We start from the raw sequence: 21,788 nt of genomic DNA on the forward strand, positions 1-21,788 counted from the left end.
AAAGTGAAAGACTTCATTCACAGGTGGGATGAATTTTGTTGCCAGTCAATTCACACTTCTGCAAAACTTTTGGATCCAGATTCAAAGGAAGCAATGTTAGTGATGATAGCATTGCTACTGTATTTGACTGGATTACAAAACAAGCAACACACTTAGGACTTGATGTTGGCAAGATACTTTCAAATGCTGCAGAATACAGAACATGGTCAGGTATTTGGCCCAAAAGTGCAATCTGCGACTTTGCCAAGATCATAGAAGCATGTAGAATTACTACACGTTACAGAAGCAGCTCAGCTGCAGAAACCAAAAGAATCATCAGGTATCCATGATGACCAGGGCTTGACCAGAGTGCTTCTAAATATCAGTGTTGCTTACATTGTGGCTGTAAGGTGGTGTTACAGGTTGCCTTTAAAACATCATAAAGGCACTTAAAATGAGAGAATTCACCTATTACAGGTTCATTAACTATATAATGCATATAGTTAATATTCCAGGAATTTTGATTTGTTTCTATAGTATCCTTTTTTGCAATCAGACCCAATGTATAGGAAAGAGTGCATTTCTATATTTCCCAGTAAGCAAATTCATTAAATTCTAATTCTCACAGGATGCCACAATGACTATACTGGCCACACAAACTCTAAACATGCTTTAAAACTAATTGCACATAGGACAAACCAATCCTGGAATGATTCCCCATGTGAGATGGTGCAGCACACACCTCCTGCCTCAGGAGATGAAGGTGAACTATTCACCTGGTGCCTGAAGAGGAACTACCTACTCCATTAGCATTCAGACATGGTTGTTCATCCCCCTGCCTCTTCCAGCTTTTAGTTTAGCACAGGAGAGTGAAGAAGAACTGGGATCAGAACTATGGCAAGAAAAAGGCACCATACAATGAATCCCAACTAATGAAAATGAAGTCTTTGAGGCTGGTCAGACCTTGTTGCTTTCCCGTATTTCAGTTTAGTGGGTCCTAAGGGATCATTCAGATATCTCCATCTGTTTTTTTTTTTGTTTTGTTTTTTTTTTACATCCTCATTAGGCTTTAACAGCTCCTTCAGACCCTCATTACTTATCTGTTAATTAAGTACTGATGAAATAAGCTTCCACTTTGTCCCACTTCCAAACCATGGAACCCAATGATCAAATGGGTTTCTTTATTATACACAACTATAAATAGGAGAAAATGATTAATCAAAAATAAGATATAGATATAGATGTATGTTCTTTTTGTTTAATAATTGAGATATTTATATCTATATATCTATATCTTTTTTATTAATCATTTTCTTCTGTATATAGTTGGGTATAATAAAGAAACCCATTTGTTCATTGGACTTAGCGTAAGTGCTTGGGTGGTGAGGGTGAGGGGCACACCTCAGTCAGGAGACCTGCCTGATGGGGATCCTAGGGCTACTGGCACCATGACGTTCTGGAATCCGGCATATTGCCCAGCCCAGCATGCTGGAGAGGGTTACATAACAAAACCAGTTGTGGAGCTCTGCTTCATTCTCCTCTTGTTGATCATGGTATTTTCCTAGCTTCACTTGCTCTAAGCTGCAGAGCCAATGCTCTGGGAGGTCTTGGGGTGGAAGTGTGGGGAGAAGGGATGGATTTCATGGCCTTCTTAAATGTTTAATCCCAACAAATTCTTGCTATGTATTTGGTGTGATTCCTTAGTGCCTTGTTATTTCTACTGCCTGTTTTCTGTTTGATTTCGAAGCATCCAAGAAGTTCTTCATGTAGCCACATTGGTTTCCTGCCTTTCCTCCTGTGTTTCTAGTGTGGAAATAGTCTTTTTTTTTTTTTTTCTGTTTTCAATACCATGACCATTAGAAACTTGCCAGCTATCCAACATGGTTTTCTCCTTCATCTCACCAACCATGGGAGCTTGCCTACCAATTCCCTGAGTCTGCTGAAATCTGCCATTATGAAATTCAGTGTCTTAGTTCTACTGACCTCCTGCTTTCTCTAATTTAGTATATTTTTTCTATGATATCATAGTCACTTCCTCCTGGGTTTCCCATCACCTTCACATTGTCAACCAATTTTTCTCCATTAGTCAGAAAAGGTCAAAGATAGACAATCACCTAGTCATATCCTAAACTTTCTGAAGCATAGAATTGTCCCCTATACAACTTAGGAACTTGTTGGACATTTTATACTTTACTTTATTCTTCAGCCAGTAGGTAACCAGAACAGTAAAATCCCCTATCAGTACCACCTTGTAAGCTTTGGATACTCTTGCATTCCCTAGAAGAGTGCATCATCTGTCTCCTTTTCCTATTTTGGGGGTCTAAATCAGATCCTAACTATAATATGATCACTTGCTAAGGTAAAATTCCTGTAGCAGCAGGAATTGGAACCCAGGATTCCCTTCTCTCAGGAGGGTGTCAATTCCTTCAGTTTTCACTGAAGGACACTCACAGGCTAAATCTAATATCTTGGCAGTAATATTACAGGAGTATGATACTGTGTGCATGCAGGAGATGCACAAAGGACCTAATAACTCTTGCCTGACCACTGAAGGGAAAACACACATTGCTGAAATAAGACAGGCAGTATGGCAGTGCAGTTTTTGCTAGACTTGACCAGCATATTGACTAAGAGCATACCAGCACCATTCTTTGGCATGACTGCACAGTAACTCCAGTTACGACACAGTCATGTACTAATGACTGCACAATAATGACTGCATAGTATTTCTTAAATTGAACAGAATGGAGGTAAATTTGTAATGGCCTTTCAGTATAAAAAATAGTAGAAAGTTCTTATTGGGTGCATCTACACATTCATTAATGCCCTTTAGGTAATGATCATTAAATAGAGTGCCTCCATTGTGAGGTACTAGAAAAGTGTGCATTAGCCTATTTTAATGTGCATTAGCTAAAGAGCACAGGTTTTGTGTGACACTTTAATGCACATTAAAATAGGCTAATGTGCACTAAAGCACAGATATAGATCCAACCATTGATAACCATTTTGTCACCTGAGAAGATGAATGAACAAACATCATTGCGGGAATATTTCCTGTGAAGAAAGATTTAATTTTTTGGCTGAAAGAAAAGGACCTACCCCCTTTAAAACTATAAAAATGGGAAGTTGTGTGTTAGAGATTATGGACAGTAGTTAGAGATAATTTGTTTGTGAGTGGTTATTCTCAGAGGTCTAAAATGTTCCTTGGCATGATGTGCAGAGCGATGGACCCTGAGGGAATCCAGAAACGTAGCCCCAAATACCTGACAAATAAATATATAAAGAACCCTCCCTGTTTCCAAACACACACTACCCTGGAGTCAAGAACAACAGTGGTCTTCCTCCAGCACAATGTCCATCACTCAGGCTCTGAGAGAGGTAGGGTAACTCTTCCTTTTTTTTAAAGTTCTGGCTACAATAATAATTCTGATGCAGCAAAAAATGGGTAGGGAGAGAAGACTCATGCACTCCTGAATTTGAGCTGTCTGGAAAGCAAGCTTATCTTTGTTCTTCTATTTCAGGACAGCACAGAGAGGAGAAAATTGATTCCTAAAATTCCAGGAACTTGAGGAATGAAACTGATTACTTGGATAAGATGCATATATTGTGAAACAGAGAGGCCACTGTGTAACTGCAGAACAGGGAGCCATTCAAGGAAGGTTGTCTCCTGAGTTGGGTGGGAAACTATTTTCCTGACCAAGGGAGATGACAAGGGTAGACAGGGGAGGGGAATGAAGCAGCATGGGTGAGGGGAGGAAAGTCTTACATGTTGGGGCAGCTTCTAAGTTGCTGCTGCTCGAAATCAATGTTTTTTTCCCCAGAGAAGATCCTTGTGCCCAAATTGTTCTTCCCCTCCTCTGCCCAGTGCATACAAGTTGGGAGTACGGCTATGCCTATTTTGGTAAAGGCTTCCCAGATGGAGTGTACCATTCTGCTTGCTCCATGTGGTATGTCATTTTCAAAGGACACTAACATACACATTTACATGCAAGATGAATTAAAAAACATCAAGCTACCAGAAAGGGTGGAATACGGCTTTGGCCAATTTGACCACAGTGACCCCACTGGGTCACCTTAACAAAATGTACATTAAAAAAAATATTAAATAATTTCAACAAATAAGAAAAAAAAGGAATACATGCACTGGTGTAGCTGAACATTTAGCATTAGCCATTCAGCAGGCTCCACCAAAATCTCCTTCCTACAACTTTGTCCATCACGTTCTTTACTTGTGATTAAACAACTTAGTTTAGTTCCATAGTAACAACTGTAGCAGTATCTGTTTTTAATATTTTTAATACTGAGTAGTACTTTGCTCCATCTCTCAGTGGAAGCGCCTTTGTACAATGTTACAACCCTGACTCATCGTTGCATGACTTCTACAAGTTCTATGTAAATGTTCTGATGCAAGAGCTCACTCAGTACTCACCAGTCATACACGCAGCCCCTACCCCCATTGTCTAAACTTCAGAAACCTCTTTCCAACACTGCATATTCCCACACACACTAACCTTCCTCATAAAGCCCCCACACCCAGATATAATCCTCACTCCACCAGAAGATTCACCAGCAGTGTCAGATCCCATCTACTCCCAAATACACTTGCTATCTCTGAACAGGCCATCTCCAGAATGGAAGCAGAATAGTGAGTTACACTGCACCTCTCCTAGGATAATCAGTTATGCTTCCTAGATGAGGACAAAGATGTCTCTCTTGCCTTCCAATTCAGAGATAGTACATACAGAGCAGTCTGTGGACTTTGGATGCTACCTTTTCTTTTGGGAATGTTTTGATAAGTCTGGTAACATTTTAGATTCCCTGTTCTGGATTCTCCCCTGTAGAACATACATCTCTGTAGCTTGGGTGCATAATATTTTGTGTGTCAGACAGCACAGAGTAACAGAAAGCCTTACAGAATAAATGAGTGCTAGTATTATGAGATGGGTTGTTCAGGGATCAATAATAGTTATTCAGAATATTAACACTTGCCTCTTATTTCTCTTTCCTTTCAGTGCAATTTTCATTATCTTCCAAGGAAAGTGTAGCTGGGAGAAATGGCAGAAGGGAATCACACTGAGGCAACTGAGTTCCTCTTGTTGGGATTCACAGGCAACCCAAAGCTAGAAATGTTCCTTTTTGTGTTCTTTCTCTTCATCTATATGGTCATCCTGCTGGGAAACCTTGGGATGGTCATATTGATCAGGATTGACTCCCAGCTTCATACCCCCATGTACTTTTTCATCAGCAATCTGGCTTTCTTGGATGTTGGAATCTCCACCATCGTTGCTCCCAAAATGCTAATGACCTTACGTGCAACAAGAAAAACTATTTCATTCACTGGATGTGGTGTACAGTCCTTCTTGTTCTGTGTTGTTGTGACCTGTGAATGCTGCCTGTTAGCAGTGATGGCATATGATCGATTCGTAGCCATCTGCAGCCCACTGTTTTACCCTGTCATCATGTCTAAATGGTTCTGCATGCTACTGGTCTTGGCCTCACATCTAGTGAGCTACCTTTATGCAATAATTCAGACTATAACTATATTCAGATTGTCTTTCTGCCACTCCAACACCATTAATCATTTCTTCTGTGATACACCCCCACTTCTAAAGCTGTCCTGCTCTAACACCTATATCCCTGATACTGTTCATTTTATTTGGTGCACTTTGACTGTAGCATCAACTACTCTGATTATCTTCATCTCCTACATACACATTCTGGTTGCTATCCTAAGGATCAGCTCTGCTCAGGGAAGGCACAAAGCCTTTTTCACCTGTGCCTCCCACCTGACAGCTGTTACCATCTTCTATGGAACAGGGTCTTTCATGTATTTAAGGCTCAGTTCAAAACACACCATGGATCAGGACAAAATCATTTCTGTGTTTTATACTTTTGCAATCCCCATGGTGAACCCCATGATCTACAGTCTAAGGAACAAGGTGAAAGAGGCCTTCAAAAGGACTCTAAAAAGGAAGTTTTATTCTCAGTGAATTTGAATGCTGGGGTGGATTCAAGATTAATTAATGAAAATGAAAGGTTGAGTGAGTTTTCTGTATGTTTCCTGAGGCCTAGTGTCAATGTCTCTGCGTGTGTCTACACATGCATTTACTTCAGCCTAGATTTACTGTGAAGTAAGCTAGTGCAAGGTGGGCAAGTCTCCATGTCACTCTACAGTGATGTGGCAATGCACTGTGTCACCCTACAGCATGCTACAGTGACATAGCAATCACAGAAGTCTACACGATAGCTAGCTATGTTGCCATAGTGGCGTGCTTCCTACTTATCGTGAGCCCCTATGGCGATGTAATGGGGAAATCTAAGTGTGTGCCTCCCATATGGCACAGTACAGGCAGTTAATTTGCCATGCTTTGGTACTTCCAAAATGAATTACTAAAGCATGCTGCCATAGCAACGTCACCATATGGCACTATGTAGACATGCCCAGTAAGGGTTTTTGTGTAGGTGTCTACACGGGTGAGGATTAGGGAACTAATTTCTGGCTAGGTCCATGCAGTTCTGCAATGTGACACTGCTGTCACTGAGGGGAGTTCCAGGCTCTGCCTGCAGCTGCTAAGACCTGGCAGCCATCTTTGGATGCAGCCCTAGTTTCTGCTCTCTGGGCAGCCCCTTTTTTGCCCAGAAGCATCATGCCAGTGCAGAGGCAGCATGCAGCAGCTACCTCCATGCCCACTCCGCCTCTCTGTGCCCTAGCTGCTCTGGCCCCTGCCCCTGGCATTGATGACCAGCACCACACTGATCCAGGTAATGCCCCCGGCAGTGATGACCAGTACCCCATGCTCCTGCTGGCCATGGTGCTGGCCCTGCTGGTCCCAGCAGGCACCTCCCACCCAGGCTACAGGATAGCCATAAACTGCCAGCAGGGGCCAGGGCACTGGATGTGGGAGGCCCTGGCTGACCACTTCCTCCTGTACTGCCCGCAGTAGCCCAACTGCACTGCAGCCCACAGAGCCCTCCACTCCCCCTGCCCACCCTCTGCACCACACTCACTGCAGACACGTCAGAAGAACAAGTCTTCATTTCCTTCACATGCAACAGAGCCCCCTCTCTCCTCCCTCCCCAACATACAGAGCCCCCTCCCTTTCCAACACACAGAGCCTCTTCACCATCCACCCCACCCTCCAACAATAAAAAAACGTCTTCCCCATTGGAACTTTGTACAAGGTGTGTTTTTTTATGGAGCCTCAGAGTGGGGGGCCATGGTGTAGGGCACCTAGGGGGAAGAGCCCAGGAACAGGAGGCCAGCACTCTGGTCTCTGGCCATTCCCCCATGGGGCCGTATGCAACTATGATGGACAGGGGGCTCACCCAGGGCGATGGTGCCCTATGATTTTCCAGTGTGGGTAGCTCCCTCTCCAGCTGCCAGAGTCCAGGCCTAGCAAAGCTGATGTCCAGTCCTTGCACCTCTCCAGGCAGCTCCATCATTCCTAGGCCTGCATGCCCCCTGACAGCTGTCCATTGCCTCACAGCAGGCCCCCACCTGGGCCTGGGAGGAGATCTTCTGCCACCTCCCACCACCAGGAGCCCTTAGCTTGGCCACTGCCCCAGGTCTGCTGCCAACAATCGGGGCCCAGGCCCACTGCTCGCCCTCGCTCCCCATGGGCATGGAGGGGGCCAGACAGGAGTAGACATGAATAAGACTATCAGGCATGCACAATTCCAGTCATGCATACCTACAGTCTCACCCTCAGTTGTGCAATCCCAGGCATGTGCCAAGGTGCTCATTCTCACAGATTTTATACTAGTCACATCACATCAACTGTCAATCAATCATATCTTTCAACTAATCCTCAGTAGCATCACTCTGTCAGTCACTTGTCCATCACTGCTGGACCATTCCAAACTATTATCACCTCATGCTTCATTAATATTTTTCTCCTGGCATAGCAGTTACCTAAGTGTGGTAGACTGGACATGTTCAGGGCAAATGAATGCATGAATCTTGGTCAAGGACATCATGAGGGTAGAAGCTTCGGCTTTCTGCAAACTTCAGACCCCCTAGTCATGCACACATGTGCACATGATGTTATGATCTAATTATATAATACAGGCCAGAGTTTGGGGTCTACAATCTTACATATAGTATTACAGTCATGCCTTTCTCCACTTCAGTCCTAAATTCTGATCATGCAGGATTCCCTGCATAGAAAGAAGCCCAGGGCACAAAGCCACTACTTGAGGGAAATAGCTTCAAATTGGAGATCAGACCCTTGCCTTCCTATATAATCCTGCATTTCCAAGGGGGACTATATGGTTACTAAATAAGGCTACCCTTATTCAGAAAAGAACCCTAGCTCTGAAGCAGAAAGATATCTAGCTGTTCTTAATGTTTCAGGTTTAGAGGGTTTTTTTTTTTGTTTGTCTGTGTGTTTTTTAATAGAAAAAATATCCTGGACCCTGCTAGATGAAAGAAGAACCCTGCTAGATGAAAACTTGAAGCCAGAACTAGAGTAGCGTAATGGGTGTAAAAATGTCTGGGTTTTTTTTCCTACAGTATTTGAACATATCACCAGGTGACCATTCACATCTTGGGATATGGTCCCCAGGTGCTTCCCCTGGGTCTGAGCCTCCCCCAGATATTACAGAAGTAATTAATAAGAACTTAGATGTAAACAGTTATGTATATCTGGAGACAACCAGGGTGAGAGTGATATTGTTGATCAGTGCTCACTGAAAACCAGATGCTGATCTTTACAGGTCTTACAGAACCAAGGAACTTTTTAGGATACATTATAAAAACATCAGATTTGTAAACACCTGGAGGAGGACGTGATTATTTAGATCCCGCAGTAAATAACAACAATTATGAATGGGGAAGAGAACAGACCTTTAATGATACCACAGCATGGGGTTCTTCTAGCACAGACCATGTGGCTGCCTCCATCTTGATGTCTCCTTACTCTCCAGGGATCATGTTCAAATTCCTCACGTGATAAGACATACCCTTGTAAAGGACCATCTCCAAAGTCTAACCCGTATCACTACAGAAGGGATGGGTCAAACTATTGCAGTCAGTAAGGATTTCTAAAGAAAAAATCATGCCAAACCAAATTGATTTCCTGCTTGGACAGAATAACTGGTTTGGGGGATGGGGGAAATGCAGAGGGCCTTACAGACTTGTACTATGGCAAGGCTTTTACTAGAGGGCTGCAGAGGCTTCTCATAAGTAAATAGGAGCAAACTGGGTCATGTAGCATTACTCAGTTGAATTATCATAAAGAATCACTATAAATGGATCAATATCGAATGGTGGAAGGCGTCAAGTGAGGTTCCACTGGATTTTGTTCTGTGTCAGGTACCAGGTGACTTTTTTTATTAATTGTGTGCATGCAGGAATGAAGAATGCATTGAAGTCTTCAGGTGACAAAACTGGGTGAGGGTTACAAACACTTTTGGATAATATTGCAGCTTTAGAGGATTTGATGATTTAAAGATCTTGGCTACAGAAAATAAAATGGAATTCAAAAAAGACAAATATAAGTTGAAACATCTAAGGAAATAAAAATAAAAGACACAAAGAAAATGGGGGGGAAATGGGCAGTAGCACTGGTTAGAGTGATCTGGGGAGTGATGGCAGATCCTTTAGCATATGAAAAGTCATTCATATCGAGTGTTATAAAGCCTCACCGGTTTGTGGCATGGAAAAAAATACAGCACTGTGGGGGCATAGTGGTGTTCCAGCCTCCTGTTTAGAGCTACAAATTCACCTCAAAGGTGAGCTCTCCTGCCATGGGTCAATAGGGAGTTTTTCCTTGGATTTCCACTCACCCTAGGGGAGCACAACCACTGACAGCCTTCCCCATCCCCATCCAGTAAATGAAGCAGGCTGTCTATATTTCAGATGCTAAAAAGATGATCGCAGTTGCTAAAAAGCAGAAATAACTAAGGATGCTCTTTTCACCCCCAGCAACCCTTATAATGCCACTGCCTGAGCCCAACAGATGACCAGCCATGTGGGGAAGAAGCTGCAGCTGGGTGGCTCATGGCTCAGTGCATGACCTGTTGTTACTGGGTCCTCATGCTTTCTGACATCTTGCTCTCTAGCAGCTAGCCTGCTTCCTAGCTGCTGGTCTTAAACAACCAACTGAGTCTGCTGCAGCATCCCCTTAAAGTAACAGGAGCCTCTGTAGCAAAACCCCCAGTTTGTTTGTTTTTTTTCTTTAAAAATGCATTTCCTCCCCTTCCCCTATCATTCCGGACTTTGTCTCTCCCTCTTATTCCCTATAGATAAGTATAAGAGAGCTAAGATGTAGGATAAGCTTTAACATTTTCTTTTAGGTAGTAAGTTTTATTTTTCTCTTTCCACTCTGCAAATAAGTGCCCTGCTATTTTGATATAGATATCCACTGTTTTATAAGTGATAATTATTATGTTTGTACTGCTTTTATAGTGTATGATTACTGTTTTAGGCCTATATTGTAAGTTAGCATAAGTCATGTCAAGTTTCCATCTTGTAATGTCAAGCCTTCATCTTATCCCCATGCCTGGTTGTGTAACCTATGACTCATACTACTCCTCCTATGTAACTTGGTACCTGAATGAATAGGGATGAATGAGGGTGTTTGGGTGACAATGGCAGTAGGTCTACAAATAGCTCCCTCTGAATGACCGCACCATCAACACCAATACCTGGACCAACGACCCATCCCTTGGAACCACCCATCAGTATTCAAGAAACAAAAGATGAGGCCATTGTATCGAGGCTGCACATACTCAGTAAGATCACCTGGAGCCCTCTGGAACAGGACAGATCTTGCCTGGACAGGCCTTCCCCATAGGAGATCAGAGGTAGTCTGCCCCATAAAAAGGGGTAGTGAAGATTAATTCCTTGGGAATGCCATCTCTATCTGGACCAGCACAATGCCACACCACCTATCCACCCAGAGGCCCTGCTGGTGACCCCCCCTGGACAACATCTGATGGACAAGGACCCCTTTCCAGCCTGGACAGGTATTCCCATTCCCACCCCCTCTTAAAACAAGGACTTGGACTCTGTTTCTCTTCCCTACCTGGACTCCACCCCTTCCACTGAGTCTCTTTCCCCTGCTGCCATTATGAGGGTGTGCATGTGTGTGTGAACCAATAACTTCCTGGGGCTGTGTAGTGTGTTGTCTGTTTAATAAACCTGTTATTTTTAAACCCTGAGTTGGGTTTTTGTCTGTTTCCTGACTGTTTCCTTCTTGCCACTACTTATCTGCCCCCCCCCCCCTTCCCTGCAACCTCTAAGTGTCCAGCCCCAAGCTCCCAGGTTTCTGCCTCTCTCTCTTTCCTGGCTGTCTCCTCCCTGCCACCACTTATCTGCCCCCACCCCCAATATCTCAGCTGTCTGCCTCAGTTTCCAGCCCCAGTCTACCTTAAGTAACCCCAAGCTTCAGGTCTTCAGCCAGCTTCTCTCTAGTCCACTGGTTCTAATTCTGGTTCTGGCAACTTTCATTCCTTACACTTTAATTCTCTCTCTCTCTGTCACCTAAACTTCCCACAAGTATCCCAGGAACTCCAAGCACACACATACACACTGTACCATCCAAGTTAAGAACTTCCCTGTGTGTATGTGTAGGTGGGTTGTATGTGTGTGAACTGGTGAGCATGTGTGTATGTGTGTATATATATATATATATATATATATATATATATATATGTGTGTGTGTGTGTCATTGTGTGCATAATATATGAATTAGTGATCTGCATATGTGTACTGAGTGCAGGTATGGACAATTGTTTTTTGTCTAACTTTTGGGGTGTATAGCATATGTGCTTGAATTGGTGATAGATATGCATGTGCCTAGGCTGGTTTGGATTTGTATGTGCCTGAGTTGGTAGTGTGTGTGTATGTATACACCTAATTGATTTGTGTGTTTGTATATGATCAATTGTGTCACACCCTCCTGTCTAACAGCGCAATATTGAGATCCTGAGAGTTGGCCTGACCCCACAAAGCAACACCTCTGGCACTCCTTTACAGATGGAATTTAGGTATGTGGGTGCTACTAGGTGCTTGAGGGCTTGTCTGCCCTGCAGCAGGAGCAAGTCCCAAAATATAGGATCCAAACATGTCTCACTCACTATTCATCATATGCACACACTAAACCCAAGAGTTTGCCAGTGAATATTACTGCGAAGCTTCAGTCCCTGATTTGATTAAGTGGAGATTCATCCCAATTCGGTGGCCAAATCTCCAAATCTGAATTGAATCAGAGGACCTTTAATCTCTCCAAAATGATTCAGAACCCTCCGAATTGATTCAGAGAGATTCGGACAGATTCGGCAATTTGGACGTAGATACAGCTTTAGATGTTTTTTCTCCATATCTCTAGGTAGCAGGGGCTCTGAATGCTGCAGTGTTGGGGCAGATGCAGCATCCCTCAGAAGCGCGGGGGGCTCCCCAGCGCGCTCGGCAGCAGACCCAGAAATGGACCAGAAGCACTTCTGGTCCACTTCCTGGTCCACCGGGGAGTGCTCCCCACCCTGGCTCGGTGACTAGTGCCTTATGGGTCAGGGGGGGCACCCGGGGTCCCCCTGCGGCTGATCACCGAGCCAGAGGGGCACTTGGGGGGGGGGAGCAGCGCACTCCCTGCCAGACCCAGAAGTGGGCCGAAAGGACTTCTGGTCCACTTGTGGGTTCGCTGCTGAGCATGCTGGAGAGCCCCCTGTGCTCCTGTGGGACGCTTCATGTGCCACAGCACTGCAGTGATCACGAGCCACACTGGTACCTCAAGGTATGTAGAAAAATCTTTTAAAGCTGTTCCTGTGTCCAAATCGCTGATTTGCCAAATCAACATCAAATCTTCAGATTCAGATGATGCTGAATTGAATCAGGGACAGTGATCCGAATCAATAGATCAAATCACTGTTCCCGATTCTGGCTGAATCCAAATCTGAATCAAATAGGGCCCATTTCACACAGCCCTAGTAAATATACTCCAGTAACTGCTCTCAGGCACAGCAAAGGCTGAGGGCTCCAGAGCAGAATGAGTTTGGAGATGCCTTAGTGACAGATTTCCAGATTTGGAATATGCCTGTAGAGACAGGTATGCAGGGCATTCTTGGTTTGGGCCTAAGATTTACTGTGAATCATCTTTATTATACTACCATTTGAGGACCATATAAAAGGAAGCTCTTCTTGTGTCAGGCATTGTCTACACATGGAGAGATCTCTGCCCCATTGAGCTTACAATCTAAATGGACAAGGCAGGTACAAGAAGGAGGTGGGTATAACACTATCAGAGGGAACAATGTGATACCTGTATTAATTCCATATTTTTCCCAGGAAGGCCTCTGCTGGGGTTGCTTTGTAGCCCCCCTGTGGGCTGGAGTCTCTGACTGTTTGATTATCTGACTGCTCTTTATAGTGAACTATATCATCGTAGATCTGCTTGACATTAATCTGTAACTTCCTGAATTGATGCATTACCTCTTCCTCAGCCATAAGTGAAGATAGGAATTATACTTTGGTTACTTCATACCCTCCTCCTATCCACCCTAAAACTCAGATTATCCAGCCTGAATAAACCTCCCATGGTCCAGCATGGCTTGTTCAGCTTCTGTGCACCATGACAAGAATCCTACAGCCACCATGCACAGAGGGAAAAGGAGGAAGAATAGAACCATGTGCTACTCAAACTAAGGAACCACAGTATCTAAGTTTTATGTTGAGATTCATGTATAAGTCATCCAAAATGAAACCTCTGGTTTTGGTTTCCTGACCACAAGTGCACGCCAAATTTGGCAAAATCAGTATTTTCCAAATCTTGGTTTTCAGGAAACCACTTGTCAGCCAGGAAAAAAAAAGACACTCCACAAAGGAACATTCTTGACCAACTCTTTCTCTGGATCTATTTAAGGTTTTGTTTTTATTTTTTTAATGCATAGATCATCTTATTGTTTCAAATACAGGATGTATGGTACTAATATGTCATAACATGACAAAGTTTCATGGGTTGGTGTTTGTTAAAATCACATTTTTCTCAACATTTTAGAGAACATTTTCCTTATGATAGACCTCAGGGCATCCTTCACATCCTTGTTCCTCAGACTATAGATCAGGGGGTTCAGCAGGGGGATCACGAGCGTATAGAACACAGAAACAATTTTGGCCTGATTAAGTGAGTCCTTGGATTGGGGGATGGCATAGATACAACTTGCTGTCCCATAGAAAACAGTGACAACAGTAAGGTGAGAAGAGCAAGTAGAAAAGGCTTTTCCCCTGCTCTCAGAGGATTTCATTTGAAGGAGGATGGTGATCATGTAGGTGTAAGACACAAGGATGATTAAAGCAGTGGTGATAGCAATAACTGTGGTAAAGATGAAAAGCACCAGCTCTGGAATATATGTATTGGAGCAGGAGAGTTTGATGACAGCTGGGATGTCACAGAAAAAATGATTGATGACACTGGAGCCACAGTAGGATAACCGAAAGGCACCCGTGGTTTGCACTGAGGCACCAGTGATGCCCAAAATATATGATCCAACCACCAACTGGACACGAACCATAGGGGACATGACCACCCTATATAGGAGTGGTTTGCAGATGGCCACATATCGATCATATGCCATTGAAGCCAGAAGAAAACACTCCGTGGTTATTAGAGTAGTAAAGAAGAACATTTGAGCCACACAGCCACTGTAAGCTATGGTTTTTCTCTCTGTCAAAAAGATCTCTAGTGCCTTTGGGGCAATGGCCGAGGAGTAACAGAGATCAATGAAAGATAAGTGAGCAAGGAAGTAGTACATGGGAGTATGGAGTTGGGGACTGATTCTGATTAACACCATCATTCCAAGATTCCCCATCACGGTGGTAGCATAGATGAGTAGAAACACCATGCTGATCACAGTCTGAAGCTCTGGGCGGCCTGTGAAACCCAGGAGAATGAACTCTGGCACTGTTGTCTGGTTGTCTTCAGCCATGTGTTCAATACCGATAGTCTATCACAACGAGCTATGTTCACAATTAGAGATAATCTTAATAAGATCTATCTTGGATTCATGATATACTTTTTAATCTTTAGTATTTTAATCACCTGCTGTTACGCCTCAGCTCTGTATTCTTGGGCAACTTTGGCACAGGATGCAGTCTGTCTGACTCACAAGGACTCACCCCCTCCCTCCCCTCCTCTACCTAAACAAAACTGATTAAGATGCAGTGAGAGACGCACCTAAAACTCTCCAGATAAGGGTGATAAGAGTGAAACAACTGCCCTAGGTCTCATTTACATCCGAGATGGAACCAGATGACCATTCATTTACATGAGAGATGGAAAACAGAAAGCCTGAAGCAGAGACTGCAGTGAATTCTGGGACCAGAGAAGCAGGAGAGCACTGCATGATGGGGAATCTGTGCTTCCAATGTTAATCAACCCATGTTCACACACACCCAGCTCAGCATTTATCAGACCAGTTCTAATCTGGATTTGCTAAGGACTTTCCCCCCCCCCCAGACACACACACACACACACACACACACACACACACACACACACACACACACACACACAGCTCTAAGTTTAATAGGCATCTCGGGCCGTACATTCCCCGGTCCCACTATGGGAGGCCTATTTAAACTTGATTGACTAAAACTCGGTTGCCAGGTTAGGGAATGCTGAGGCAAGAGACCGAGTCAGAGGGGGTATGGGCAACATTGGAACAATGGTTAAGGGTTCATCACAGCATCCAGCCTGCTGGAGCCCTAATCCCATGTGTTGTCATATCTTTCCCGAGACGACTGGTGGAAGTCCTCTCCACAAAAGGTTATGAGCACCTCAATAATTGCTTTAAATCTGGAAAAGTCATGCTAAGCTGAGGCTTGTGCACAACATGTAAAAATCCAAAATCCTGATGCTGCAAGCTATCTATTGTTCCTGAAGAAACCATGAGATATCCCATCAGTATATCTGCCATCCATAGAAATTTCAAGCTGGCTCCCAAGTATTTGGGTTACTCCCTAATCTTAAGTTTTTCCTGATTATCAATCAGTTTCTTGAGATGGTCCAAACCAGATAACCCTTGTCAATAGAAAAGACAATGATTTACACTACTGAGGGTGCTTTGAAGCAGCTGAACTGAGGGTATAAAAATCTGTAAGTGTGTGTGCTTAAAGGATAGAGAGAAAAGAAAAAGAAGAAGAAGCAGGAGGAAAGAAGGAAAAGGAAAGAAGAAGAAAACTCCTGTGCTGACACCATCCCCTGTCATTCTTGGGACGCTGGAAGAGCAGATCGTCTCTCTCTTCAAGGATTGTGCTACGGACTGGGCCTGTCAGCTTTGCAGCCTGAGTACCGTGGACTAGGTGAGACCCCAGAGTTCTCTCTCTTCTGCCTAGGCATAAACTTCTGAACCTGAACTGTATCAGTTAAGCTTGAGCTAAGTTTCCCCAAATACTTAGTGAAACCAGGATAGTATTGTCATTGTTTGTTTTTGTTTTTCTTTTGCATGTCTATTACTACTAGTACTATTATATATTTCATATGCTTAGCAATAAATAACTTTTATAGTCAAACTGGTAGTAATTGGGTATATTTTTTTCTTCTCTGCTTCTTTTTCCTCCCGTGCTCTGCAACAACGCTTCTTTTACCTATGCTAAAGATCCCTGTGAAGCCTAAATTATTGTGGGGTCTGCTCATCAAGAGGCCAAAGATTGGGACGTGCTGAGTTTGAAACACATAAGGGGATCAGCTTGTACAGGCTGATTAACCCAGTTTGACACAGACGTGCCCTTATGAACTGAATGCTGGCCCATGAGGGTGTCAGCTGGACACCCAGCCGGATTCAGAGGGATTCTGTTTACCTGTGTGCTTGTGTCTGACTGCATTTTATTGTTGCTCTTATGAACTGATTCTTGGCATATGAGGGTGTCAGCCTGTCCATGCTGATCAGCCCGGCCAGGTCAGGTGTGTCACGTTAATTTGTGTGTGTTTGTGTGTATGATTGATTTGGTGACTGGAGGAACCCAGTCCCATTGAGATTGAGTCCTGCAAGACAGCTCCACTGGGGGTGAGGGCTTGCAGAAGGGAGAAATACAGCTCCGTATAGTAACACAAGCAGCACATTGACAGAATCACCAAGACCCTAGAAACTATCCCTAATAAATGAGCACACCCCAAAGTAATGGGCAAATTTGGTAACACTGCCTAAATGCTCGTTATCTTGTGTATATATATTTATATCTGTAAGGACTACAAATGTATTATTGATACCTAATCAAAGGTAATTTTGAGTGCTATGTGGAGATAGAAACTTTGAGCAACAGTGTACTAGGGATCCACAAACTATGCACCTTAAGATCTCTCTCATTTGTAGGTTCAATCTGGTGGACTTTCTCAGTGGTCCTCTTGAATCCTATTCATCCTGGATATCTCAGTTGGTTCCATTCTTTGAGTATCCAATTAAGTTCCTAACTCTCCACCTGTTCCAGATAAGGGTTCTTAGGGTGGCATCCTGTCCCTTTCCTGGTCACTTGGAGGGTGTATATTTGTTTTTCTATAGAGTATTTTGGTATGGATGTCCTCAGGAATATTCTATTCCTGGATGCATAGTCCTTGCATGCTCAGCTAGCTATGTAGTCATGTCAACTGATCATGTGCAGTAGCAGTCTCTTACACACAAATATTATGCATGTGTACCAGACTTTAATACCTAAAACTGGAATAATCCAGAACCCATGACTATTGGGCTTGGCTAATGAATGAGAAGTACTGCATGCATGCATGCAGTTTTGGTCCCCATAGCTCAGTGGCTACAATGTTCATCTGGGATGCTGGATATGCTGAGTTCTAGGTCCCCTGCCACCCAGAGGGAGGTTTGAAGAAGGGCTTCTTGTACTTACCAGCATGTCACTCTGACCACAGGTGAGGTTGTCATTTACCTGGGATACTGGCGGTTCTGGGGGTATATACTAGGAAACAAAAGCCCTTTTGCTTTCTAGTGTAGCATTTGAACTATCACATCAAATATAAGTCATTACTCACTGCCGTCTCTGGTATTACCTATGAGGCTGAACCACTAATGCATTCCACAAAAAAATTGCATGGTTGGCAGTACTAGGGTGAACTTCTATGTCAGTGACAGTAAAGGCTCCACCTAGAACATAGGACCACCAGTCAGTGCTGTAGCAATTGGGGGTCGGGGGGGAGTGGGCAGCAAGGTGACTGCCTCAGGTGCTGAAGTGAAGGGGTGCCAACAGGCATTGACCAGCCAGGGCAGGGCATGGGACAGAGCTACAAGTGTCTCATTTTTTTGGGCAGCAGGGATGGTACAAGGATGGGAGAAGGGCAGCTCTCACTGCTGCATGCTCCCCCGGGCAAGCATGGGGGGAGGGGGGGCATGTGCCCCCCAGATCTGTGCACAGGGCGAGGGCAGGTTGCTGCTGTGGCCTTTGCCCCAGGCACCAAACTTCATTGCTAGGGCACTACCACCAGCTTCCCAGATGAATGCCTTAGCTATTTCATTATGTAGGGGAAGATATGCTCTCACTCTCTATCAACTTGTTGCTGCCAGTCTGTATGCAAGTATAGTCAGCCGACCCGAGCAGGGTGTGGGGCCTAGGGCAAATCAGACCATGCATGGCCCTACCCCCTGCTCTGATCCCATGGCCCCAGACTCAAAGAAGCTGCCAGCAGTGAAGTGGTGGGGGCGGGAAGTGAGCAGCTGGATGCAGAGCTGCAGCACCCGCACCACCTAACCCTATGTCATTTCTTCCAGGATGATGTTTGGTGTCTGCATTAAGACTGGAGCAGCTGCAGCAGAAGGCATGATAGGCTTTCTTCTTCTTCTTCTTCTTCTTCTTCTTCTCTTGACATGAGTTTCAACTCGCAAAAATAGCCTAACTAGTATTTCCCTAGATGAGAATTACATGAGTATTAACCTTATCCTCAGCCTTGTATGAATGACTTGGGTGCCACACAGAGAAGGAATGGGGTTTTGAAATAAATAAGACATAGAAGGAAAATAACATTTCTGGCAGTACTGTTATTAGCCACTGGTTAAAATTCCCCAGCATTATCATTAATCTCTGGAACTGACTGACACCTGGTACTACTAACGTAGATGTCAACAGATCAGAAATTTGTAATAGCCCAATAACTATCTTTAGGCAGTAGTGATATAGACTATGAAGCCAGATATTTCATTGTATAAACAAATCTGCCCAGATCTGGAAACCTGCCCCACAAAAAAACCAAAAACAAACATAATTTGTAAACACTCCTATGCTTAATGGGTTTTATTTTTAACCTTTGTTTCCTACTAGTAATTAAACCTTTTAATCCTTTCCCAATGATCAATTAATTGGGTGTGTCTAGATGAAATGCTTTACTGCACATTTGACTAATCTAATGCACAGTAAAGCATCACCATCTACACGTGCACATCAATTATTGTGCATTAAATTAGTTTAATGCACTATTTGTGAATACCAATAAATACGGGTCCTAGAAAAACAGTGCACCAACTAATGTGCTGAAGTGCGCATGCAGACCTTGACCAAGAGCAATTTGTTCCCTGTCAGCCAGATCCTATCTGAGCCCCAATCTCTGCAGGGTTGGGGGAGCTGTCCCAGCGCTGGGAGCAGCTGCCTGCCAGTCCACAGTGATTAGGGCTGGTCCTGATCGCCATACAGCTGGGAGGCAGCTGGCCCCAGAGCCAAGACAGCTCTCCCTGCCTTGTGGAGTTAGGGGCTGGGCCCTGTGCCCCCTGCCAGCCCAAGGTTGGCACCCAGGGGAGCCTGGAGTTAACCTTGGCTGCTGGAGGGCAGAGCAGGGCAGAAACAGCCCTGGACTGAACTGGTCCCGTATGAAGCAAATTTGGTCCTGAGAGGCACACATTCTGATGCATGCCTGGATGCAGTTTAATATGCCTTCATTTTCTGTACATTAATTGCATGTGTAGATGTGTCCATTGTTTTTAGTTTCCACCTCTAATTGAGAGCATTTGAAACTATTTGCCTACTTTCTAATTCAACTATTCTTACCATATTCCTATTTCTCATTGTCTAATAAGTTGAAACATATTTTTAACAGTTGCAAGAAATTGGCTTTTCTACTGTGAATCATCCCAGATATTGCCTTCTCCTCCTACCAGTGATCTTCCCTTCTTGCTCACCAAATTAGTATATGTTCAAAATAACAGTTAATATGAGCTAATCTAACACCCATCACTGGGACTTAAAAAAAATCCAACACAGTTCTAGAACTGGGGAAAATGACACGATTACTTGAGCCAAACAGAGATTCTTTAGAAAATCCAACCTTAGAAACCACAATAAAAGGAGCATAAACTATAGCTGGCATTAGGGAAAAAAGGACATTCAGGTGATTCTAAATGGCTCATATAGAGAATGCAGCTAAGGCATACAAGTTTCTGTTGTCAATGGCACACAAAGAAATAATATAGCTAGTTTCATGCCTATTTTTTCCTCCTAACCCAATTGACCAGCTATATGAACTGAAGGTGTCCTTTGGCACAGGTACAAAGTAACACTTGAACTCTTACCTCCAGGACTGTAGCTAGATGTACCACTGACCCAGTCTCCCTAAAATAGACATTCAGAGACATAAATTGGATTTTGAAGAACAGCTGAAGATAGAATATAAAATAAATCCTTTTGGAAGTAGGAAGCATACAAGACTATTAAGCAGACTTCTGGAATATCAAGGGGTAAAAGGGAACAATTATGAAGGAAAGCAGTCCTAATAGAGATGTTGAAGGAATTCTTAATTTAAAATGGAGGATGCTGGATTTATTCTTTTCTAGTGCCCTGTCTCAGAACAGTACAGAAAAGGCAAGTCAGGTCCTCTAATTTCCCTTATCTGATAATGTAAGAATGATGGCTGAGGATGGGGAGACATTTGTTGTTAGAGAAAAACATCAAATTCAATATGGAAGACAGAAAAGACCAATTTACATAACATACAACAAAATGGGTAACTAAACAAACTAAAAACAAAACAGGTAAATGAGGTTAAACAAGCAAAATGGGTAACTGAGGTGAAGCACTCAGTAGAACTAACAGAACAGTGAATAATTGCATATATAACAAACACAATCTGCATTCTTTTAGAAAGTCTGTTGGCAGAAAAAAATGTTCTACTGTGGCAAGGTATAAAAATCAAAAGTCCACCTAAGCCTGGCAGCCCATCTGGTCAAGACATGCCAGATGTCACAGTGAACACACCGAATTCGAGCAGTGTGCCTGGTATCTCATCTTGCTGCCTTTGACTCCTTACCCTGGATGACCTACCACTGCCTAGGGGTAGGCAGCATGGCAACCTTTGTCATGAGTTTGGCATAGATTCGTACTTATGTTTTTGAATCTGCTAAGAAACACTTTAACTACTGGCCCAGAGAGAAGGCTAAAGTCACATGGGAGGCACTTTAGATTGCCCACTGGGCCCGGTAGCCTCCTCTTTTATCCAGCATATCCATCTAACCTGCTAAGCCCCAGGCCCTAGCAAGGCTTGCTTCTCCCTGGCCCTAGTCTGACTTTCACCTGTTTTAGGCTTCAGCTCCTTTCCAGACTTTAGCAACCCTTTGCTTAACTCTGACTTTGTCCTCCCAAGTGTGGCAGACTCCAACAAACACTTTATCTACTGGCCACCATGTCTGCCACCCACATCCAAGAGCACCACTAACTTTTCGTATGTGTATGTTACAGCATCAATTCCCATAGCCAAATTCTTTATACCTCTGTTTGAAGGATCTAGTGCTGATGGTTGTAACAAGAAGGACACTTGTGCAGTTGTATGTGACACTGTCCACATACCAATGGCTTTCTGGCAGAAATATTTGTCTCCTAGAAGGAATAT

General features: G+C 43.7%; 2 protein-coding genes across 2 annotated transcripts; one reads left to right on the forward strand and one right to left on the reverse strand.

Annotated features, from left to right (window-relative positions):
- Positions 1 to 5,033: 5,033 nt before the first annotated feature.
- On the forward strand, positions 5,034 to 5,969 carry LOC102561167 (olfactory receptor 5AR1-like). Its single transcript, XM_019496755.1, has one exon. The coding sequence runs from the start codon at positions 5,034 to 5,036 to the stop codon at positions 5,967 to 5,969; it is 936 nt and encodes a 311-aa protein (XP_019352300.1).
- Positions 5,970 to 13,950: 7,981 nt separating this feature from the next.
- Positions 13,951 to 20,257, reverse strand: LOC102560932 (olfactory receptor 1052-like). Its single transcript, XM_059721324.1, has 3 exons — positions 20,244 to 20,257; positions 16,491 to 16,515; positions 13,951 to 14,919 (listed from the first exon to the last, which is right to left on the reverse strand). Exons 1-3 carry the CDS (start codon positions 20,255 to 20,257, stop codon positions 13,951 to 13,953), a joined length of 1,008 nt encoding a protein of 335 aa, XP_059577307.1.
- Between the last annotated feature and the right edge of the window lie 1,531 nt (positions 20,258 to 21,788).

Source organism: Alligator mississippiensis, chromosome 2, assembly GCF_030867095.1.
Source record: "Alligator mississippiensis isolate rAllMis1 chromosome 2, rAllMis1, whole genome shotgun sequence".
Classification (NCBI taxonomy): domain Eukaryota; kingdom Metazoa; phylum Chordata; order Crocodylia; family Alligatoridae; genus Alligator; species Alligator mississippiensis.